Source organism: Psammomys obesus, unplaced genomic scaffold, assembly GCF_907164565.1.
Source record: "Psammomys obesus unplaced genomic scaffold, mPsaObe1.curated_primary_1811, whole genome shotgun sequence".
NCBI lineage: Eukaryota > Metazoa > Chordata > Mammalia > Rodentia > Muridae > Psammomys > Psammomys obesus.
The window spans coordinates 19,932,406-19,958,266 of record NW_026596095.1 but is presented as its reverse complement, the minus strand read 5'-3'; the positions used below and the strand labels follow the sequence as shown (position 1 = coordinate 19,958,266).

The following is a 25,861-nucleotide window of genomic DNA, read 5'->3' as shown; positions in this document are numbered from 1 at the left end:
ATTTAATAAGGTGTTATATATTTAACAAAGGCACCAAAATCTAATGATCATTAGATCTAAGTGTGATCAAAAGCCCTAATCACTTTTGAAGCCCACACATTCTTGACTGTTAGTTTTTCCAGATGACCAAAAGTATTGCTTAGCAAAAGACAGAGATGGCCCTGGCAGTCTACCCTGTAATCCTTATTTATGTATCTTGCTTAAGTATCTTCTCTGCACCTCTTAACCACCTACAGCAGTTCTTCTTCCTGTCAAGCAACTTCAGATTGGCATTCTGTGTTCCAGATTTTCTTGTTGTTATTTAATTAGATCTCAAATATACAAAATGAAAAAAAAAAGTTAAACTAGTTCTTACTCATGATAAAGATTAATGAGCTGCCTGCTATTGTCAAACTATGTGGAAAAAATTCCTTAGATAACACAAACAACAGATGGGTGTCTTGTGAGTTTCTCAATGCTATGACAAAGTATCTGAGATGTCAACATAAAAGTAGAAAACATTTGGCTTATCTCGCAGTTTGAGAGATCTCAGTTCATACTTGGCCTGTCCCCAGGTTTGGGGTCTAAGTTAAGACAAAATGTCATGGCAGCAGGAGCATGTGCTCAAGAAGGATGTTCCCCTCATGTCAGGTAGAAAGCAACAAATCAGCAGGGGGGGCACCAGGGGCAAGAGTTTCCCTGCAAAAGCCGCAACCAGGCACTTAGTTCATACAATTAGTACAAACCTGAACATTTCAAGAAATACCAAAATACAAATTAAGAAAGGAGATGGGTGGGGGGGCCTGAGAGACGGCTCAACAGTTAAGGGCACTGATGCTCTTGCAGAGGGACAAGGTTTGGTCCCTAGCACCCACGTGGAAGCTTACAACCATCTGTAACTCTAATTCCAGAGGATTCAATATGCCCCTCTAGCCTCTCTGGGAACCAGATACACATGGTACATCACAAATGTATATTTAAACCATCTGTCTGTCAGTCTTTACCTGATCAAATGGAAATTTAATTCAAATTGAGAAATAAGCCTTTTCAATTTATATTATTCAATTTGCACAGGAAAATATTTCATTACTATGTAAGCTTCCTCTCTAAAAAGCAAATTCAAACACAGAATTTATTTTATTAGTTTAATACTTCTTTATACATACCACACAAAGCTCAAATAAAATTATTCCAAGAGACCATACATCTGATTTGGGTCCAGAAGGCAATGGTTTTTCACTCGGCACATGATCAGTAGTTTTGAAAATTCCTTGTGCAATGACCTCAGGTGCCAGATATGAGGGATACCTGCAACACATGTGAAAATAACAAATAATTACAATGAGCTACAATGGTGATACAAACAGTAGCACATTCTTATAATTTATGCATGAGATGTAAAAATCCCACATGATTAAATCCACAGTGGGTACTAAAAGAATCTTGAACTAATCATTGAAATACAGGCTTTATGTTAAGGAAATAAAATTCATTTTAAAAATATATTTCTCTGTGGCATCAGTTTGGCTTCTTAATTTTCTCTGTGATTATATCATATTGCTAATACTGCACGCCTCTAGGTTTCCAAGTGCTTTCTTTCCTTCTTACAGTCAAGCTTCTGTGGATAGTGAATTGTTTTATCCTTTGGCCATTGAAACAGATATTATTTTCAACAGTATCATATTTTGCTTTGCAGTTGCTGTGATAAAGCTCTAGCAAAAAAGCAACTTGGGCAGGAAAAAGTTTATGCCATTTTATCCATTATTGAGAGAAGTCAGAGAAGAAGCTCAAGCATGGACTGCAGCAGAGTTCATAGAGTAATGCTGCCTACTGGCTCGCTCAGATTGCTTTTTTAAAATTTTTATTTATTTTTTATTATTAGTTACATTTTATTAACTGTATCCCAGCTGTATCTGCTCTCTCATTCCCTCCCAAACCCTCCCTCCCTCCCTCATCTCCTCCCTGCCCCTTTCCAAGTTCACTGATTGGGGAGGACCTCCTCCCCTTTCATCTGATCCTGTTTTATCAGATATCTTCAGAGCTGGCTACAAAGTCCTCCTCCTAGCAGGACTGCCCCTCCCTTGGGGAGTGGGGAGATCAAAGAGCCTGCCATTGAGCTCCTGTCAGAAATAGTCCCTGTTCCCCTTACTATGGGAAACCAGTTTAGTTACATTTTATTAACTCTGTATCCCACTCCCTCATTCCTTCCCAATTCCACCCTCCCTCCCTCATCTCCTCCCTGCCCCTTTCCAAGTCCACTGATTGGGGAGGACCTCCTCCCCTTTCATTGCTTTTTTATAGCGAGACCACCTGCTCAGGGTGGTGTCACCCACAGTGAGCTGGGCTTTACCACATCAACTGTTAATCAAGACAATGACCCACAGATTTGCCTACAGGCAATCTGATGGAGGCAATCTTCAATTCCAGTTCTCTCTTCTCAGATGACTATAGCTTGTGTCAAGTTGATAAAAATCTAACCAGCACAAATGACCCCTGGTAAACTTGACACAAAATACATCATTATTAAACTATAACTTTTGCCTTCTTTTTTTTTTAAATTTTATTTATTTATTATTATTTTTATATTATTCTGCCTTCATGTATGCTTGTACACATGAAGAGGATATGAGATCTCATTATAGATGGTTATGAGCCACCATGTGGTTGCTGGGAATTGAACTTAGGACCTTTGGAAGAGCAGCCAGTACTCTTAACCTGTGAGCCATCTCTCTAGCCCCCAACTTTTGCTTTCTTATTTATCCTAAGATCTCATATTAATAATGCAAAATAAAATAGTATAATTTTAAAAGTGCCACAGTCTTTTAAAAAGTCAAACACTTGTATGTACATCTTTTTAGGACTGGACAGTCAGTAGTGAATAACCAATTGGTGTGCTCTTCTCTCAGGTAGACTATTTTTGCTTCTTTCCACATTTCTTAGTTATTTGTAGTTCTGTGAGCTTTCCTCCTTCCATGTTAGCATAACTTCTGGTGTCCTTGTTCAAGCCATGTTTAGACAGCCTCTTGGTGAGACTTCATGGGTATAGTATATGGAATAGCAGGTTATATTTATGTATTTAGGTGCATACACACTGCACTCATATAAACACACATACTAAAGAAATGGGGTGGGGGTACATGAGAGGGTTTGGAGAGAAGAAAAGAAAGGGGAAAATGATGTAATCATATACATTCAAAAATATTTTAAAAATATTTTAAAAGAAAGAATCAGGGGATAGTCATAATCAGATTCAAACAAAACCAAAATCCAAAATTATAAACATTTCACACTCCAAGAATCCTGTGAACCCAAAACTGAATTATTAGACACAGCATGTAGGCAATTCCTATTTCAGTATCATATATATATGTGTGTGTGTTTCTCAAATTTACTCATAAGCACCATAAATCTGGATTTTTCTTCATTTACATTATTTTAAAATAATAACTATAAGCAAAATACCTGCAAATAAATGTGACATCCCTTCCTCATACTTGTCAAATTTCCCCTCCTCATCATTGCCAAATTTCTTATTTATATGTAAAATACAACTCATTTGAGTCCGGATATACAACTTGAATAAAGCTAGTTTATTAACTTGTTAAATCATTATTCATCATGATGACATAAATATTCTTTTAATTTACTCATGTATTCCTATTATATATAAATTTGTAGATAACATCTGCCCTCACGTGATAGCCAATATGGCTTTTCTAAGTGAATGTGTGTTGTCTGTAGAAACAGCTAAAGTCAAATGAAAAAGCCCCATATGTAGCGGTTTTGCATTTTTGCTCCACTCTTTGTTTTGAAGCACCGGCAATGGCCTTGTACATGCTCAACGAAACCTCTGCTTTTATTTCAGTAAAACCTGACTTGGCTTTTTCCTTCTGTAGAAAGCAATAATGATCCTCGCCACAAAAAAACTGTTGTAAATATTAATACATAAAGATGGTCTACAAAAATGAAATATGTAACACAAATCCAATGTTGTACTTTCATCATTGCTATCACCATGCTATTTTCAAAAGGTAAGATATTGATTTTGACTTTCAATATATTAACTCAAAATATAGTACAGTTAATGAAAAGTCAAGCAAAACTATAATGAAATTGGTATGTCAGAAAATTTTGGACAGAAGCACTAAACATCCTGGGTCCCCTTTAACGAGACAGAAATTCATAAAGAGCCTTAAAACAGCTCTGCAATGGAGTGCATTATCTTTCAGCAACTTTCTCCCAAGTGTCTCATTTTAGCACTCAACAAAAATTACCAGAACTTCACTTTGAACATGGCAGGATAAATGCAAGTGGCTTTCATCATCTGCACCTGTAATTGGGCATTAAGCTACTGTCCAATCATAATGAATGCCCAATTTCTAATTCTTTCCAATAATTTGAAGCAGCTGGTAACACTTAAGTTCCTTAATATCTGTCACTAAAATCAACTACGAGTCTCCCCTGATGTTAAAGGCTCTTTCTGGTCTTGCTGTTTGATCACTTAATTTTTATTTTTCCTGGCTAATGATTCACACTTTGCTCTTTATACCTTTTAGTAAGATCCTTTGAAACTCAGACTTCAAAGCCAGTTGCACTGAATGCTAACACAGACCAAAGCATTTTAAATTCAAAATGATTGATATATGCTTTAAGAGAACTCATTTCTATTTTTCACCAGAAACTAATGAAATCTTGCCTGTAAGTCAGAAACTTAAAGTAACTTTTATGGTTTTTTTTTTTTTTTTTTTTAGTTTTTTCTCATAGAAACTGATGTAGATAAAGTGCAGAAGTAACTGTCACATCTATTACAGTTCCTTATGACAAATGGTAATGACCATAAAAGGAAGAAGCTTGAGCTTAACTGAGAACTTATAATAATATAAAGATATTTTTTCTATAAGAACTTGTTAACTATTATTATAACATTTTATGTTTATGAATAAAACTGTATTCTACCATTAAACTTATGTGAAATGTCGAGATTATGAATTTGCATATCTCAATAAATAAGCCATCAGTACAGAAAATTCACTCATTTAAAAATGAGTTGTTCATCTTACCCAGAGTCCTCCTTGCTTAGCTTTAGTAGATGTACAGATTTTAATATGTTTATCCTATATTATATATCTAGTATCCACTTGTAAGTGGGTATATACCATGTGTGTCTTTCTGCTTCTGTGATATCTCATTCAGGATGATCTTTTCTAGATCATTTGCCTACAAATTTCATGAATTGTTTTTAATTGCTGAGTAGTACTCCATTGTGTAAATGTAACACAATTTCTGTATCCATTCCTCTCAATTGAGGAACATCTGGGTTGTTTCCAGATTCTGGCTATTACAAATAAAGCTGCTGAGAACATGGTTGAGCAAATGTCCTTGTTGTGCACTTGAACATCTTTTGGATATATGCCTAAGAGTGATATAGCTGGATCTTGAGGTAGCACTATTCCTAATTGTCTGAGAAAGCACCAGATTGATTTCCAAAGTGGTTGTACAAGTTTTACATTCCCACCAGCAGTGGAGGAGGGTTCCCCTTTTTCCACATCCTTTCCAGCATGTATTGTCACTTGAGTTTTTTTTTATCTTAGCCATTCTGATGGGTGTAAGGTGAAATCTCAGGGTCATTTTGATTTGCATCTCTCTGATGTCTAAGGAGGTTGAGCATTTAAGTGTTTCTCTGCCATTCTATATTCCTCTACAGAGCATTCTCTGTTTAGCCCTGTACCCCATTTTTTAATTGGATTACTTGATTTGTTGATTTATTAGTTCATTATATTCTGGATATTAGCAGATATAGGGCTAGTGAAGATCCTTTCCCAATCTGTAGGCTGTTGTTTTGTTCTGATGAGAGATGGACATTGGAAGAAGGAGAAAACAGGAAACAGGACAGGAGCCTACCACAGAGGGCCTCTGGAAGACTCTACCCAGCAGGGTAACAAAGCAGATGCTGAGACTCATAGCCAAACTTTGGGCAGAGTATAGGGAATCTTATGAAAGAAGGGGGAGATAGTAAGACCTGGAGAGAACAGGAGTTCCACAAGGATAGCAACAAAACCAAAATATCTGGGCACAGGGGTCTTTTCTGAAACTGATACTCCAACCAAGGACCATGCATGGAGATAACCTAGAACCCCTGCTCAGATGTAGATCATGGCAGCTCAGTATCCAAGTGGGTGCCCTAGTAAGGAGAACAGGGACTGTCTCTGACATGAATTCAGTGGCTGGCTCTTTGGCCATCCCCCTACCCCCAGAGGGGGAAGCAGCCTTGCCAGGCCACAGAGGAGGACAATGCAAACAGTTCTGATGAGACCTGACAAGCTAGGGTCAGATGGAAGGGGAGGAGGACCTCCTCTATCAGTGGACTTGGAGAGGAGCATGGGAGGAGATGAAGGAGGGAGGGTGGGGTTGGGAGGGAATGAGAGAGAGGGCTACAGCTGGGATACAAAGTAAATAAACTGTAATTAATATAAAAAATAAAATTTTTATTAATAAATGAAGGAATTACTTGAGGACAAGAACTAATATTAGCTTTATAGGCAGACCAGAAAGTGCTCAATAGATGTCTCCTTACTGACTAAAGTTTTAAAAGCCTGGACTACACAGTGAGTTCAAGGCCAGCTTGAGACAATGGTACAAACAGACAAACAAACAAAACAAAGACAAAGAAGGCCAGCCATGGTGGGGTATGCCTTTCATTCCAGCACTCTGGAAGCAGAATCAGATGGATCTCTATGAAATTGAGGCCAGCCTGTTCTACACAGTGAATTCCACAATAACCAGGGCTATGTAGAGAGGCTTTGTCTCAAAGGAAAAAAAACCCTACAATATAAGTTTTTAGAATAAAGGACAAAATTTTCAAAAATCTAAAAATTTAAGCAATATTCTACTTTAGAAATTTTTATGCCTGCCTATCACAACTCCTAGTACTAGTAGGTAGAGCTGATGTTTTGGAGCCCATGAAGATAACATAAGTGATTGCTATTAAAAACAGCTACACACTGTTGGTGAAAAATATGAGTAAGAGTTCTAGTTTACATAACAATGTGTCTATTTCAGTTTGCCCATCATTGTTCTGAAGTTATGCAAGAAAAGTCCTTATTGTGAAGTATAAGCTGAAGTTTTAGAAAGAAAGAGGCAGTATGTCTACTCTTAGACTGCCACAAAAATATCAGACATACACAAATTCAATCACAGAAAATGAGAGACAATTTAAATAGAGTAAAATGTTAACATGGAGCAGCTGAAGGACATTCAGGAATTACTTTTATTTTGTAGAAAATAATGTAAACTTAAGGAAAGGAGTTACATTATGAAAATGTTTCAGAGGAACCACACAATAACATAACAGTCTCTATCAGAAATATATCTACATATGGCATGAACTAAAGTTCCATTAATTTCTAGGAGGGTAATGTAGATCTGAAATTTCACACTGGAAGCAATTAAAGAAACAGACCTCTTTAAACATGCACTTCTCTATATAAAATTTATCCCACTACCTCCAATATCCACAATGAATTAACTGGAATGTAAAAATACAATTCTATCTTAGAGAACAAGCAATTAAATAAACATAAAACATTAAATTGAAAGTAAAACAAGCGATGTTTTTCAGTTTATAGATGACACATTATATTAAGAATCTTGTTAGCTTTTTTATCATAAACCACTTAATTCTAAGTGAAATTCAATTAATTAAGAAATATCATTAATAAATATAGCAAAGGCTTGTGACTCAATTCAGGAATCTCTGAGATACTAAGAAAATATTTTTTGTTTACTTGTCAACAAAGTCTACAAAAATTACATTGTAGTAAGTAAAGAAAATCTGTTTTCGTGTTAAAAATCACTAACTAGATATATATTATCAAAGTTCATCAAAGTTAAGACAGAATTAAAAATTGAGATAAACAACCCTTACCCTATTGGGAAATCGACATCATCACCATGAGCTGTCATGTGATAAAGTCCAAATTTAGCCAATTTAATATGACCCTATAATGAAAAGAGAAAATCACTATGAAATACCTTAATACATCTCTGAAGAAAATTATCGCTGTTTTATAAACAAGATAAATATTATGCAATTCAATATAATATTTTAAAAGATTTACATAAATGTGCATATATGCATGTCTACGTGTAGGCTATAGGATGCCCAAAGATACCAGAAGATGGCATCAGATTACTTGGAACCATAGTTAGAGACAGTCATGTGAAATGCCTGATGTGGGTGCAGGAAACTGGACTCAGGTCCTGTGGACAAGCAGCCAGTGTTCTTAACCAGCAAGCCATCTCTCCAATCACAGTCATATAATATGTTATTAAAATACTACTATTTAAGAATTTATAAAACACCATGATTATACACAGAATCAATATTTAGTATGCTTAACACTCGTTACATGTGCATAAATGCTTGTGGCTACATGTACACACAGACACTAATTTATATCAAAATGTCTACTTGGGCTGGAGATGGCAGTGTTACGGGCACTGCTGCTCTTGTAGAGGGCCCAGGTCCAGTTACCAGCATTCTCATGGCAGCAATAGACTGTCTACAACTCCTGTTCCAGAAGATGTCATCCCTCTTTTGGTCTCTGTGGTCATCAGACTTGTGTATGATGCACAGATAAACATGCAGGTGAAAACACCCATAAAGTTTTACATAAAGTGAAAATAACTAAGTCTTTAAAAAAAGGTTAAATAATTTCTTAGACACTTTTGTCACTTATATTATTAAGGCATCAAGACTGTTTTTTTTTTGTTTGTTTGTTTTTTGCCCCCTCCCTCGTCTACTCCTGGTCCCACCCTCCCTCCCGCTCCAATCCTATCCTTCTCTCATAGTCCCCAGAAAGGCGGAGTCAAGACTGTTTCTTAACAGAGAGAAAGAGAAAAAAAAGGCAGAAATAGTTCCTCTTCCCCTTACTAGGGAAACCCACTTGCATACTGAGCTACCATGTTCTGTATCCAAGCTACCCCCCTCCCGCCACACGAGGCAGGAGCAGCCTTGCTGGGCCACAGAGGAGGACATTGCTGCCAGTCCTGAAGAGACCTGATAAGCTAGGGTCAGATGGAAGGAGAGGAGGACCTCTCCTAGCAGTGTACTTGGAAAGGGACAGGGAGGAGTTGAAGGAGGGTGGGATTGGGAAGGAATTAGGGAGGAGGCTACTGCTGGGATAGAAAGTAAATAACCTGTGATTAATATTAAAAAAATAATTAAAAAAAATAAAGACACCAACACCATAAAAAAAAAGAAATATCTGAAGAAAAAGAAAGAAACAACAAAAAAACGACTATGCCCTTAGGACATATGGACTTAGGGAAGGGCATGGAAAGAGATGAGGGAATAAGGGAAGGATTTGGAGGGGAAGAGGGAGGGGGATACAGTTGGGATACAAAGTGAATAAACTATAATTAATAAATAAATTATAAAAAAGAATGATAAAAAATAAAAACAAAATTGAAAAATCCATAGTCATAGAAAACAAAAAACAAAAACAAAAAAAGGCAACAGTTGTCATGTTTCTTGAATCCTTGATTATAATATTGAATAGAAATTTTGCAAAGGATTTTTTCCAGAGACCTGCAAAGACCATTAGTTGTGGAACAGTAATTCTTAGTGGGAAAAAGTTTACCATTAAAAAAAAAAATCAAGATTTTTAACACATTTTTTATATTTCTAATTATCTTTTTATTGCTAACAAATAACAATAACAGTCATTAATGAGAGTTCAATAAAAAGGTAAATTGAAGTTTTATGCCTTTTAAACTATTCCTGTTTAGGCTTAGGTTTTCATTTTGTATAGCTGATTTTAAATGTGGTTTGTCTGCTCAAGAATTACAAATTGTACTTGGAAACATCCTCACTTGGTTCTAGCAATGATGCTTTACTGATGTGAATTGGAAATGAATAAGTATTGGTTTCTCTTTCATGATTTTTAATCCCATAGAGTAGCCACATTCAACTTTAAGACTCAGAAATAATTATATAGAAATAATTGTCCACTAAGTTACCCAGAACCTGTTCTACATTTATGGGAAAATTAAGTTATTATTTTCATAAAAATATGCCAATTTACTACCCATTAGTGTAGGAGAGGTCTTACTACATTACTAATCCCCTGTAAGATTCCTAAATAGAAAAGAAGGAATCCCACAGAAAAGGGCCTAGTTATAGGCAGATGTCAAATAAGATCTATGAAATGAGAAAGAAGGAAGAATAAAGGTGTAAAATAATTCAGCTGTGCTCATGATAATGGCATTCCATATGAATGGCTGGCACTATTGTCTTAAAATTTAAGTAACTGAAGATCAGGAACAAACTGTGAAGCCATTCAATATATCACACTCAATTCACATTCACAGCCCCTTGAAAGAAAAGAGGAGAAATAAAGCACAAAGTTAGAAACTAAGCTGAGGCAAAGTAGAGAATTTAATTTAAAAATTGTTCTTTCCATCTGCTACAAATCTATCATTTTCATACAGTCATTACAAATATTCTGAAAACATATTATTCGTCTACATTCCTCTGATAAATGGAGGATTTCAGTAATTTTCATTTTCAAGCAACATAAAAATTTCTATTATTAGCTGAAAATTACCTTTCGATCCAAGAGGATATTATGAGGAGACAGTGCCCGATGTACTATGCCATGCTTGTTCAAGTACTGCAAACCCTCAAGAACCTCAAATGCTATACACAAAACTTTTGAATAACTAAAAAGAAAACAAACAGTCAAAGATCAATTACAAAGCAAACACAGCATCTGTTTTATGCCGTAAAATGAGACATAAGGAAAGCATTCAGACAGTAATGCTTTACTGTACCTCTTTCATTCAGAGAAAGTAGAACAGGCACATCTTTAAAATTTCTACTTCAATGTATTTTGGACTTCCTAATTATAATAAAATTGATCTGATATAAAATCTTAGTTTGGAATACAATAAAAACATCTTTGTTTTCCTAGGGAAAGATTTTAATTTGGTAGTGTACACTATTTGTAGCAGAATGGGATGCTTGACATTGACAGGCTTGGTGTCTTAAATTATTAGTTTTATTTTTAAAATATCTGGAACAAATCAATAAAAACTATGTATTCTGTACAAATAGTAACAAAACTAAGACCATAAAAATAAAATGGATTTTATACAATAAAGACACTACATATTTTTATATCAATTCACAAAATCATAAAATAATTCCATTAAGTCAAACTTAGAAAACACTTGCTTTAATTCTTGCCCTATCCTATCTAAGACAGTCTCACAGAGATGCCATTTTATTGTTTTTCCTGTTTCTCCTTCATTGATTTTCCCTGAATTTCTTTTCTCTCTCTCTCTCTCTCTCTAGTACAAAGAAATCATTCAATTCAACCTTCCAAGTACCAATATCAACATTTTAATAAGAGGATTTTCTAGTAAAATGTTTTTATTTACTTATTTTTTGAGACAGGGTTTCTTAGTGTAGCCTTGGCTGTCCTGGACTCAATTTGTAGACCAGGTTGTCCTCAGACTCACAGTAATCCACCTGCCTCTGCTTCCCAGAGTGCTGGGATTAAAGTCATGCACAACCACACCAGGCTGCCATGTTTTATTTTTAAAAATTAATTTCTGAAAGCAACCACAAAAAGTAAATTCTAAAAGAGCTATAAACTGAGGCAATAGTGAAGATTTGATGGAATCATTTTCTTTCTTTTTTTTTTTTTTTTTTTTTTTCCTTTTTGAGACAGGGTTTCTATGTGTAGCCTTGGCTGTCCTGGACTTGCTTTGTAGACCAGGCTGACGTCAAACTCACAGAGATCTGCCTGCCTCTGCTTCTGTCTCCCCGAGTGGTGCAATTACAGGTATATGCCACAGCACCTGGCTTCATTTGGTTTGTTTTTGGTTTTTTTTTTTTTTTTTTTTGAGACAGGTTTTCTCTATGTAAGAGCTCTGTCCTGGAACTTGTTTTCTAGACCAGGCTGTCCTTTTTCTCACAGAAATCTGCCTGCCTCTGTCTTTTTGAGTGTTGGTATTAAAGATCTATAAATCATTAAGAATTTTTAAGTAGGAAAAAAATTAAGTGATGATGATTTATACATATCTATTATTATGTTAAATGTTAACTCTGCTACTTAACCATTAAAAGATAAGACTTGTCAGATCATCTAAGGATTAAGATTCAAGTATACTTGGCTGAAGAAAACACTAAATAAAGACATAAGTTATAGGAAAAGGATTGAATATCAAGTCAGTGGTTACCACAGGTGTTGAAGACTACAAAGGAACATAAAAAAAATCTTAATATTACTGGAATTGTTCTGTTTCTTAGTTTTGATGAGACATTGTTTATCACAAGTTTATACATTTACAGGATACATTTTAAGCTATTAGAATTAGACCTCAATAAAACTTACTTAAAAATAGTAAATTAAATAAATTTTCTTTAAAATTTTCACTAAAACATGACCCTCTTTCCTAAATTAAAAGTACAAGAAAGAGCAGAAGGTTAAAAAGCTTTAGTATCCTCTTCTCTTCTGTCACTTGGGTTGACAGCACTCCCCACCACGATCACAGATTAACAAAACCCTTGTATCAGGCATGAGAAACCTTGTATGCTGTTGTGAGGGTAATCTAAGTGACTCCCACTCCAACATAGGCTCTCAGGACTTGAAGATAAACCCTATTGCTTAGAAAACAAGACTTGGGTCATTAGAGATGGATCTAACATAAAAGTAAAGGTTCAAATCTTGATGGTTTGAGCTGTTTAAGTGGACGTAAGGATCACTCAGTGGGAGCAGGACCATGTCTAGTGCTGACAAACTTAGCCAACTTCCCAAGACTGGTGAGGCCGTAGATCTTAGAAAACACTTTGTCACCTCCCCCTGGCCAGACCTTACTACATGTGCAATTCCTTAGCCATATTCTAAAAGTTATCCTTATACCAACAGATAAGTGTGGCTCTCACTCCACATCGAAAAATCTCTCTACAGCAAATGGAGACCATTACAGAAACTAATACAATGCAGAGATGGGTGGATTGTGGGGGACTCCACCAGAATGGATACAGCTACAGCACAGCTCCTGCATCTATAGCTCAGGGAAGATTACTAAAGAGGAAGATGAAAAGATTTGAGTTAGAATACCAGGGAGGCTGCTGTGAGACTGACTTAGAAAGGGCTGCATAAGCAAGATTTGAAAAGTGACAATATCAGTAGACATGCTAACTAGAGAGGGGAAAAAAATCTCACAAGGTCCCACCCCTAGACAAAGAACTAAGGCTGAGAGGGAATGTTAGCTTCTCTTAGAGATGATGCATTCCACAGGCTATATTTACATATCTGTGCATATATTTATATGTAGCAGCAGTAATTACAAAAGAGGCTATCAGTTTTAAAGTGGGTTATGGGAGGGTCTAAAGGGAGGAAAGGAAAGGGAGAAAGTGATTTAAAGTGAAAAAAAAAAACTTAGTTTAAGCATCCCATTTGGTTCTATAAGTTAACTTTAGCTTCTCTTTGTTCTTGGCCTCTCTCTCTCTTCCCTTCACTTCCTTCTTTCACAACACACACACATTTACCTTCACAGTGTTTTAAAAATCTAGGACCATGCATGGAGAGGACCTAGACCCCCTGCTCAGATCTAGCCCATAGGCAGCTTAGTTCCCAAATGGATTCCCTAGTAAGGGGAGTAGGGGCTATCTCCAAGTGGCCAGCTCTCTCATCACCTCCCCCTGAAGCAGGGGTGCAGCCTTGCAAGGCCACCCAAGAGGAAGAGGATGCAACCAGTCCTGATGAGACCTGCTAGGCAAGGGTCAGAGAGAAGGAGAGGAAGACTTCCCCTATCAGTGGACTATGGAGAGTGGGGGAAGAGAGAGGAAGAGTGGGAGTGGGAGGAGACAAGGGAGGGGACTACAGCTAGGATACAGAGTGAATAAATAGTAATAAATAATAAATGCATAAAAAATTCTTAAAATGCCATATTCAGCAGTGACACTAGAGGTCCTCAGCCGCATAGTATTTTGATACAGATTTCTTTTTTCATGGAATTTGAATCAAATTTTTTACAGTGATTGTTTTCATTAAACCCATTTTGAAGCAGCTGAATACAAAAGACATGTTCTACTTCCTAGTGTCCTTTTATGAATTGATTTGATATTAGATTTGTATGTAAAAAATACATTCATGTTTAAAGGAATAGGAGTGTATATCAAGATAAATTTTATTCACAAATTTTAAAAAACTAAAGCGTATGTCGTTCTTGGCTACTGCTTGAGACTCGGAAGAATTATTGTTAATGGGCCCAATATCTTTAAATCAAACAGTATTTTAGACTTGCTTTTCTGCTCTTTTACACATTTACAGTTTGTTTAATTTTTTTAAATTTATTTTGAAACACAAAATAAAATGAAAAAAATATTGTTTTAAATACTTAATACAATGGTGAATGGTAATTTTGGAACTTTGTACACTTGTTTTGAGGGCGTTTTTGGGAGGGGGTGGGGAGGTATTTGCTTTTGAGACAGGGTCTCACTACAAGGCCGTTGCTGGCCTGGAACTCATATAGTCCAGGCTGACACTGAATTCAGAGATTCACCTGTTTCTGAGTACTGAGATTAAAGACTGAGCTACGCTTACTTGTTTTAAAGCTGCTTTTCTTAATATGGTCAATAATAATGCTAAAATCTTATTTTAAGTAATGTAATTATAACAGTAAGATAAAAATGTCTAATAGTTAACGTATTACAGTTCACTTGATCACGTACAGCAAAAGGCAGGGGAGATGGCTCAGCAAGTACAAGCACTTGTTGCCAAGCCTGGAGTCCTCAGTTTGATGTCTAGAATCCAGATAGCTGGCTGAAGGAGTGAACCGACTCCAGCAAGTTGTTCGCTAACCTCCACTTGTGTGCTGTGGAACATGCACCCTCTAACACACACACACACACAGAAAGAGAGAGAGAGAGAGAGAGAGAGAGAGAGAGAGAGACAAAATACACAAAAACACATACAGTGTAAGGCTTTATCTAAATCACACAATTCCCAAATCAGAATCTTGTAATTAACATTGAGTAGCACAGTTTAAGACAGTAAATTTTAGTTTCTATGCTATGGTTTGAAGTGATATGCCTCACACAGCCTCCTGCATTTGACTAACGATTTCCCCAGATAGTAACTCTGTCTTGAGAAGTACAAGGACCTTTTGGGCACTGTGTCTAGTTGGGATACACAAGACCTTGGGGCAGGGCCTGAGAGTTATAGGTATTACTTCCCAGTTTGCCAAGACATAGGCAAGCACACTCAAGCTCCCAATAACAAATCTTCCCCCTAAGGATGGATTCTGTCTCCTGTTCCATCAGCCAGAACAAATCCTTCCTCTCCTAAGTCAATTCTGCCAGACATTCTATTAAAGCATCAAGACAATAACTAAAATAGAACATCAGAACCAAGAAGTAGAGTCCCCCTGATGAGCCTGACCATATGTTACCAGGCCTTTGTTTGTGAGAGGAATTTGAAAGCTTGGAGTTACAGGCTAGAGAAATCTGAGAAGGCTATATAAAAAACTTAAAAAATTATTCTGATAGAAGTATGAAAGACTGGAAAGCTGATAAAAATGTGACCATAAAGGTTCTGCTTATCAAGTTACAAAGGAAACAGCATTTTATTAGGAATTAGTGTAGAGCAGTGGTTCTCAACCTGTGGGTTGCAACCCCTTTGGGGGTCAATTGACCCTTTCACTGGTGTTGCCTAAGACCATGAGAAAACATAGATATTTACATTACAATTCATAACAGTAGCAACATTACAGTTATGAAGTAGCAACAAAAATAATTTTATGGTTGGGATCACCATAACATGAGGAACGGTATTAAAGCGTTACAGCATTAGGAAGGTTGAGAACCACTGCTCTGGAGGCCACGTGTATTACACTGAGGACACATGCTTGTTGTGCTGAGGACCTGAGTGAGGCTGGATTAAAAAGTAATGGACTACTTGTCTGTATACTAGATAGCATTAGGGCTGCAGTGTGGCAATCTTACTGCATTTAGCCAGATTTATAGTCACAGTACGTTTAGAAAGTAGATCTGAAAGAGGAGCCAAAAGATGCCCCAAAGTGTCTAATTTGGTAAAGAAAGAAACATGAACCAAATTGAAGCCACAGACAAGGTGGGCATGCACAAAGCAGATGTAATTGTTAACGTCCCATTAGTGAGCACCCATGTAGTTTCTTTACACTTTGCATGGGGAAAATTGGAAAGGTTCCCTGAGAATAAGATCTCATCCAAGTACAGATTTAGAGTACACAACAGCACAGCCACTTATAGAATACTCATGTGAAAAGATAGCCTGAAAACATAGAACTTCCAAAGTGAACTACTAGAAAACAATTGCTTAACCAAGTATTTTCTGAGATGCACACAGATGGCACTATAGCAACGGCTTTCAGGGGCCAGACTACATCACAGCAGTAGCAGGAGAATTTGCCATCATCCTATCGTGCAACTTGTGAAGGCATACAGAATACAAGAGTGAGGGTGTCATAGAGGCTAGTGCTAAGGAACTAGAAGAAGAGCTGGTAGGACCAAGTAATGTATGGCAGGGTCATAGTCCTTGCAATGAGGCCTTGAGAGGCCATTACATGAAGATCTTAAGGTCAAGTTTGTGGTGCTATGTAAACCTCAGCAAGATGATAAACCTGGCAGTAAAGTGGCACATCTTCAGTGGAAAGTTCTAGGTATCAAGTAAAGTCAATGCAAAAGAAAGTGCATACATGTTGCTAGTAAGAAGACCAGGGCTACAGCATAAGTCTATTGGCCTCTGATTAATGTCACAAGGAGACTTCGATGCCAGCTGGAACTACAGCATGTAATGCTTGTCCTGTGGGGCTTCAGTCTTGCTCTCATCTATGGTTTTCTTGTTATTTTCTCATCCTTTCTTTCAGAATGAGTTTGTTGAATCTGTGCCAGTTAATGGAAGTAAGAAACTTAAAAAATATTTTGGATGGGGCTCACAGTCTGGAGACTCAGAAGATACTTTGTTTGAACAGTAAAACTTTGGTGGTTTTGAAGTTGGAATAAATGAATTTTGCATTAGGAGATAGACATTAGTTTAAACACCCGGTAATTAGCTGATATAACTGTTTGTGGGGGGCTGTAGGAATGAGTAGTAGCATAATGACTAATATATAATCCTGTGTTACTTGGCTAAAATTATAAACTAGAATGAGGTTTTGAAGAGATTTTTAATTTCATTTCCTGATGCGGTAATGAAATACTGACAAAAGCAACTCCAAGGAGAAAGAGTTTTTCTGACTCCCAGTTTCAGATTTTAGTTGAACATGGTTGGAAAGTTAGAGTCTGGGAGAACTGGCCGTATTTTATCCAGTCAAAAGCAGAGAGTAGGGAATTAATACATGCCTGCTAGAACTAAGGTTGCTTTTGTCCACTCTTTTTAAAATTTTTTAAAAATTACTTTAATTTTTATTAATTACAGTTTATTTACTTTGTATCCCCTGTACCTCCCTCTGTCCTCCCCTCCCAATTCCACCCTCCCTCTTTCCCACCTGTGTCCCTCTCCCAGTCCACTGAAAAGGGAGGTCCTCCTCTCCTTCTCTCTGATCCTAGTCTATCAGATCTCATCAGGAGTGGCCGTATTGTCTTTTTTTGTGGCCTGGTAAGGCTGCTCCCCCCCTCAGGGGGTTGATTTTTGTCACTCTTATACAGTCCAGGACTCAAAGTTCAGAAAATCATGTCACTCACAGTGAGTGTGTCGTCCTATATCAGTTACTATAATTAAGATAATTGCACAGAAATTCTCAGAGGCCCTTGTCCCAGGTGATTTTAGATTCTGTTAACTTGACAAATAAACCACCAATTCCCTCAGGTACCTGCAATGTTTCCAAAAAGAGATTCTATCAGAGTACAAGAAATAGAGGTCAGGCAAGAGAAACAGAGGTCAGCGCTACTGAGATAGATTTGGAAATCATTCATATAAAACCACACATGCTATTTCCTCAAATCAATGATCCGTGATATTTCTAAAGGCCACTGCATAAGCCAAAGCACACATACTGTCAGCAAACCAAGGAGGAAACAATTCTAGACTGTATAAGTTCAACATGTTTTTTCACCTTATAAAAATTCTAATCCTTTCCATATACATTTTCCTTTGGTTAAATTTTCTTGCTATCAGACTGAGGTGAAAAGTTAAAGGAGAGGAAACAGATGAAGTTAGCTACTGTGTAATGTTAAAAAATGTATAGGGGGAAAAACAATATTGATTAATGCTCAAATAATATTGCAAATATATAATCTGTTTGTCCTTAAAGAGTCTCTCCAATACTCTCAACATAAAAAGGTCACTTAATATATAACTTTTCAATATTTATTAGCTTATAAATTCAGCATCAGAGGGCAGGGTGTTTTTAATAATACACTAGTACATTTGGAAGTTTTAATTGGAACATACAACTTATTTACAGAAAATTTAAAAGGAGAAAGCATTTTAAGATTTATTTTAAAAAATTATGTCACATGTGTGTACCTATCTGGGGGTATGAACACATGTGAACACAGGTGCCCATGTTGTCCACATAGGGGCCTGGATCTGGAGTTATAGGTGGAAGCCACCCACTATGGGTATTGGAAACCAATATTGCATCCTCTGCAATATCGGTACCTGTTTTTAGCTACTGAGCCACTTCTCCAGCTGCAGAGGAAAGTTTCTAAAACTGAAAGAGAAAAACTTTTTGACCACTAAACTCATGTATTTATGCTAAATTAAACTACTCATTTTCTCTCAGAGTCACATGTTTTGAAAAGAAACTTTTACAAATTAAATAACAAAGAATATTTGTAGAAGGTATGAAAAATACCTCAGTTGTATCTAAGTTGTTATGTTCGACATATTTTATAACTCAGTTTTTATTTTAAATAACCGAAGTTAAGTCTGAAATGTTACAAATCGACAATGAGATAAAAACAATGGGGGAGAGCTCCACAAGGGGAGCAACAGAACCAAAATATCAGGGCACAGGAGTCTTTTCTGAGACTGATACTCCAAACAAGGACCATGCATGGAGATAACCTAGAACCCCTGCTCAGATGTATGGCAGTTCAGTATCCAAGTGGGTTCCCTAGTAAGGGGAACAGAGACTGTCTCTGACATAAACTCTGTGCTGGTTCTTCGACTACCTCCCCCTGAGGGGGGAACAGCCTTGCCAGGCCACAGAGAAGGACAATGTAGCCAGTCCTGATGAGACCTGATTAGCTAGGGTCAGATGGAAGGGGAGGAGGACCTCCCCTATCAGTGGACTTAGAGTGGGGCTTGGGAGGAGAAGAGAAGAGGAGGGTGGGATTGGGAGCGAATAAAGGAGGGGACTACAGCTGGGATACAATGCAAATAAACTTCAATTAATATAAAAAATAAAATTAAAATAAAAAACAATGGGGAACCAATTTTCCAACCTGAACACAAGTAACTTTACTTCTCAACAAATAATTAATTTGCTAAGATCAAAATGTACGTAGAAAAGACAGTCTGGTTTGACAACAGGAAACTCCAGAACTTATTTGCTGTACTTGGAGAATGTTTCAAATTTATCTTGCTTCACTTTGTAAATTTACAAGGTGATAAATATGCACTAAACAGGAGCTAACAATCAGTGATCTACTGGCCAATTAAATCAAGACATAGATCCACATGATTCCTTTCTTCTTTAAAGACTTCAGGGCCTTTTAAGAACACATACTGTTTTGTTTTAGTAAAGGTCAGCATTTTATGAATTAACACTATGTCTGTATGCCCCAATTATCCTGACATAAAATAATCAACAAAACAGTATTCTAATATATCTGTGAGAATAAAGCTACCATTCAATTTAGTATATTTTTGTCATCAATGTTTTATTTTTTTAAACAATTTTATTATCCTGGCAGAGACACACACTAAAATCTTTTATTCTGCCGTAAAAATTTTAAGCTTATAAAAGGCATCTATAAAAAGATTTTTTCAAATACTATGCACAACAGTTAAATATTGAACACTCTTCCCTAATATTAGAAATCAATGAAATATGACCATCAGTATTTCATTCAATTATCCATATAAAGTCCAATTTTACAAAACAGATCAAGAGAAAAAAAGAGCCATAATGATTTTTTAGACAAGAATGTAAACATGTTTAGTTAATGATAATATGGCTGCTTACATAGAAAATCTTAAGGAGTCTGTAAAAAGAACTAACAATGAATTTAGTTTAGTGGGGCCATAGGAAAGAAAACCATTATTGAAATAAAGTGTAAAGAAAACCATTATGAAAAAAAATTCACTTATATTGTTATATATTAGCAATAAAAAAGAAAATAAAATACAATATCATAATACAATAAATACAATATTAAAACAAAATACTTAGGCCTGAGTTTAACAACAAGAGTTATTAATGCTTTCTGTGAATGTTTGAACCAGTCAAGAACAGAAATAGGCCTGTGTGACAGTGTTGTCTAATTATGGCCCCCACGGACTGGGAATCAGTCGGGTCCACACTCAGGTTACCCGGCCAGAAACCGGAAAAGATCTGGGGTTCTGCAGGTACTAGGTCCCCAGATCAGAGCCACACACCTGCGTGTCCTGATCACCTTCCCAGGCTGATCGGTGGGCACAAAAAACACCCGAGACTGGAAGTCCCAGTCTCGAGAAAAACCCACAGGGAAGGAAGGAAATGGTACTGACTTGGGTCACCCAGTCTTTCCCTGGAAAAAGTCTCGCAGACCAGCAGGTACTAGCCACCATCACTGAACTGGGCTCCAGCCGCAGGCAAGGCAGTTGCTGTGTGCCAGCTTTCCCGCACAGTCAGAGCTGTGTGCCCCAGGGCAACAGAGACTGGGAGTCACTGTCGGGAGAAATCCTCACAGGGAACGAAGCAAAGGGGACTGACTTAGGCAACCCAGTATATCCCTGGAAAAGGGCCTGTAGAGCTGCCCAACCCAGGGACCTGCTGTGCGCCAGATAACCTGCTGTTACCAGGAGAGTGGTATCCACCCACCACAGATTACCGCTTGGGTACTGGGGCACAGAGCCCCAACCTCAGACCTACAGAAACCCAGAATCCCTGATATCAACCCCCAGATACTGCTCCAAGGGGCAACCAGTTATCCCTAACAAAACTGACCAAACCACGGGACACACAGGTTACAGCAGCAGATCACTAAATTTACAGCAAGAAATCAAGAAGCAAGGCAGCTGTCTTCAGGACTTCTCCAGGTGAGAGGAGAGCCCTCTCGACTAACAAGGACCACAGTTACCACTCAGGTCTCTATGCCTAAGGTGAGCAGCGGTAACTCCTGAAAAACACTGGCCATCCAGTGACCATACCCTAAAAGCTGAGAAGGCATCCTTCAGGAAAAACCATCTTCCTGCCAAGGGGATTCTCTCCACCACAGGATCCCAGGAACCACTAGAAACTAACTCCAAACACCTAAGATAGCCCAATGGGTAGAGGCCAGCATAAAAGCTCAACCAACAAAAGACAGAGCAATATGGCATCTCCAGAACCCAGTTATCCAGGGGCAAGTAGCCCTGGACACCCCAGCATAATTGAAATTCAAGAAGATGACCTAACATCTATGCTCTTGAAAAAGATAACAGAGGAAACAAATAAAATGTATGAAGAACTAGAGGTAGATAAACTCAAACAGATTATGGCCATTTGTAAAAAAAAATAGAGGAAGTTGCAGCCAGTTTGTGGCCTTTAGAGAGGAAATGCTTAAATCACTGAATGAAATAAAAGAAACCCAGGATTGTTCAAACAAACAGCTGAAGGAATTGAAGGAAAAACAGGAAAATACAGTCAGACAGGTGAAGGAAATCAACAAAATGGCTCAAGATCTGAAGATAAAATTGGAAAAATTAAAGGAAACACAAATGGAGGAAACTGTGGAGAGAAAGAACTTAGGGAAAAAAACAGGAACTACAGAGGTTAGCATAACCAATAGACTACAAGAGATGGAAGAAAGAATCTCAGGTGTGGAAGATACAATGGAAGAAATAGATGTATCTGTCAAAGAAAATGTGAAATCCAAAAAATTCCTGACACAGACCGTCCAAGAAATTCTAGGCAACATAAAAAGATGAAACCTAAGAATAATAGGAATAGAGGAAAAAGAAGATTCCCTGCTCCAAGGCCCAGAAAATATTTTCAACAAAATCATTGAAGAAAATTTCCCCAACTTAAAGGAGAGGCCAATAAGAATACAAGAGGCCTACAGAACAACCAATAAATTAGACCAGAAAAGAAAATCCTCCTGCCACATAATAATCAAAACAGTAAGTATACAGAACAAAGAAAAAATACTAAGAGCTGCAAGGGAAAAAGGCCAAGTAACATATAATGGCAAACCCATTAGAATCACACCTGACTTTTCAACAGAGACTATGAAAGGCAGAAGGGCCTGGACGGATATCATGCAGACCCTAAGAGAACACAGATATCAGCCCAGGCTACTATATCCAGCAAAACTCTTAGTCCTCATAGACGGAGAAAACAAGATATTCAATGACAAAAACAAATTTCAACAATACCTACACACAAATCCAGCATTACAGAAGACACTAGAAGGGAAAATACAACAGAAGAAAACTAGCTACTTTCAAGAAAACACAGGAAATAAATAACCTCACTACAGTAAAAACAAAAAACAACCAAGCACACAACCTTATGACCACAGCCAACATCAAAATCAAAGGATCAAACAGCCACTGGTCATTAATCTCTCTCAACATCAATGGACTCAATTCTCCAATAAAAAGACACAGACTAACAGAATGGATGCTTAAACAAAACCCAGCAATCTGTTGCATATAAGAAACACACCTAAGCCACAAAGATAGACATTTCCTGAGGGTAAAGGTTGGGAGACTGCTTTCAAAGCAAATGGACCCAAGAAGCAAGCAGGAGTAGCCATTCTAATATCTGATAAAATAGACTTTGAACCAAAATTAAGCAAAAGTGATGGGGAAGGACACTTCATACTCATCAAGGGAAAATTCCTCCAGGAAGACATCAGAGGGACTGGGAGGGGAGGAGGGAGGGGCTTATGGGGGGATACAAAGCGAATAAAGTGTAATTAATAAAATAAAATTAAAAAACAATTTTGAGTAAATCCATGAAAATATTAATAATGTACTTATAATATAAAATTAGATAACATACTATTTCTGGTAAAGAAAACATAAACTTATTGAGTAGCTGCAATATTGAATTAAACTCTATCATTAAGTTCTACCCAAGTTGTGATTACTACTTCTGCCTCTTTCTCAACATGGTCTTTACTTAACAAAATTCCCTGTTCACCTGGGACTATCATTGTACATTGAGAAAGCTACTATGGTTCCTTTTAGAAAAATCATCTTGGCTAGTAGAAAAATTCTTAGAATTAAGATGTCAAAGTTTCACATATGTACATTCCATTGAGGAATTTTTTAAGTAGTTTGCAGAATGTTAACATTGAATTTCTATGAAGCATGTGAATTAAAGTTCCTAGAGTAACCAACACTGAATGTTCTCATTATACAATACTGAAAGAAACCAAAGCCCTTCAGTTTCTAGTTAAGCACTTCTTTGTTTGCCAATTTCCACCTTTTGTTTATTTGTCATATATAACACAGTACCTCACAGGCTTCCTTTCCCGAAGCAGGTCTTCCAAACTCCGCTCACAGTGCTCGGCCACCACCACTAGTCTTTCTGAGAAGAACAAAGCAAATTCTCTTTACATTTACTATGCTTCATACATCCCTCTAAAGTTACTAACATATAACACAAGACCAATACTTTAAAGCACTCTTTATTTTCATCATGTATATGTGTGGTTAGTCTTCCTTACTTCTACCTGGACTCTTCTCAATCTTCTCTGTATATTAGCACACCAAACTGAAATACTACCATCTTCTATCCATACTTCATTAGTTTTTGTTTTATACTGTGTTTTCTCCTCAGTACTAATGATGGAAAACTACTACATTTTATTTGATCATGGAGCTCTCTTGAATGGCAGGCGTTTAGAGCCCACCTTTGACTTCAGTATAAAATGCACTGTCCAGCTAGACTTGTAGCTCAGTTGGTAGTATGCACTCATAGAATGCACAAAGCCCTGCATTGAATCACCAGCACTTCATAAATCAGAGTAGCTGCACATGCCTAGAATTCCAGCACTGAAAAATCTAAGGGAAAACAAGGACTTTTAAGGCCACCTTTACGGATATAGCAAGTTCAGGTCAGCCTGTAACATACTAGACTCTAGCCCAAGCAAACAAACAAAAAATGTCACTTGAAACTCAAGAGAAACAAAACAACCTATACATTTTCTCTTTCTCAAACCCACATACTGAATCCTGCTGTTTCTATATTCCAATTGCTTCCAGAGCTAGACAGTTTATTCTATCTACTGCGATTGAGCTCTCAGTCAACATCATTAGGTTTCCACAAACTGTTCTTTTCACCTAACTTAGGATCCTCCTCCCACATTTTTACACTAAGATTCAAGCGATAAGATGATAAATCTGAATAAGGAATTCCTTCCCTAGTTTCTACTATATATTTATTTAATCAGCTTTAGGGCATTCTCATCCTTTGGGTAATTACACGTGGGTTCCCATGTTTGAAATAATCTTCATCTTAAGCTTTTAAAAGAACTTTTGTATTAGATTTATTTAGTGGGGTGTGTGTGTGTGTGTGTGTGTACTTATGGATGTCAGAGAATCAATGGCAAAAATCAACGTTTTCCTTTCATCCTGTGGGTCCTATGAAACAAATTTAGGTTGTCATGCTTGGTGGCAAATGAGTTATCTCCTGAGCCAACTTGATAGCCTTTTTCAAAAGAATTTATTTAATGTTCTGTGTGTAAGCAGTTCATGTCCTGTGTGAGCATGCCAGGTGTGCATTTGGAGGCCAGAGAACAACTTGTAAAAGTCAGTTCTCTCCTTCCATGAAGTGGGTTCTAGGGATCAAACTCAGGTTGTCACCTTTTCCACGCAGCCATTTTCCTAGCCCCCTTCATTTCAGCCTTTTATCTCTCTCCTGTCGTATAATATACTGCTTAAAAGCAGACAATTTTTCCCCAGGCTCAAGGCTAACTTTACTATTCATTACCATATGACCTTAGAAATGAAATTTACTAATTTCACTAATCTTAGTAGTACCAGTTTCTTTTAAAGAGGAAGAAAACAATAATGTCCATAGCATTGTGATAAGGATGAAATAAATTCACATATAATTAGGACTGAGGAAGAAATCAATAATGCCTACATCACAGCACTGGATGAGGATGAAATTAATTCATATATAAATAGGACTGAGAATAGTTTCTGGCACTGAGCCAGAACTGTTAGCTTTTGTTGTATTCAAGATTCAGGCCTCAGTAAACATGACTTCCTCAAGGGCTTTCCTGGTTTCCCAGAATTGATTCACTACTCTTATAATGTACACAGTACTTTTCTTTTCTACCCAATTAAAAAACTTTTGCATACATTTTAACTTAATGTCATTCCTCTCCAAATAGATAATGCATTTGTGATAGCAGGAACCACTTAGGTCTTGTTTGGAACTTCAATAGCAGTGTCTACAATTCACCTAAAACATATAGGCATGTACTAAAGGTACAGTGTTAAACTGACAGGGCTTATGTTCTAACTAAATATAATATCTTAGTAGTATTTCAATTAATACACAACAAAACATTATAATTTACTAAAATACACATATTTACACATGGATATGTATAAGTGTATCTATCTGTAAAAGAGCTGTATACCATGTGGTGTTAGGCTAAAATTTTTCAGTCTTCCTCTGTAAACACCTTCAGTGTCTGTCAAGGCTTCAAGATTCTATACAATTTTAACCACTGTTT

General features: G+C 37.0%; 1 protein-coding gene across 4 annotated transcripts in view; it reads right to left on the bottom strand.

Annotated features, from left to right (window-relative positions):
• The window catches only part of Tbck (TBC1 domain containing kinase), a 170,105-nt gene that overhangs the window by 128,898 nt on the left and 15,346 nt on the right, over window positions 1-25,861 (bottom strand). For all 4 annotated transcript variants that reach the window (XM_055628141.1, XM_055628139.1, XM_055628142.1 and 1 more), the window contains exons 3-6: window positions 23,628-23,700; window positions 10,587-10,701; window positions 7,904-7,977; window positions 1,146-1,287 (exon numbers count right to left, since the gene is read on the bottom strand). In XM_055628141.1, coding sequence (XP_055484116.1) covers window positions 1,146-1,287; window positions 7,904-7,977; window positions 10,587-10,701; window positions 23,628-23,700 — 404 coding nt within the window. The remainder of the gene's footprint in view (window positions 1-1,145; window positions 1,288-7,903; window positions 7,978-10,586; window positions 10,702-23,627; window positions 23,701-25,861) is intronic.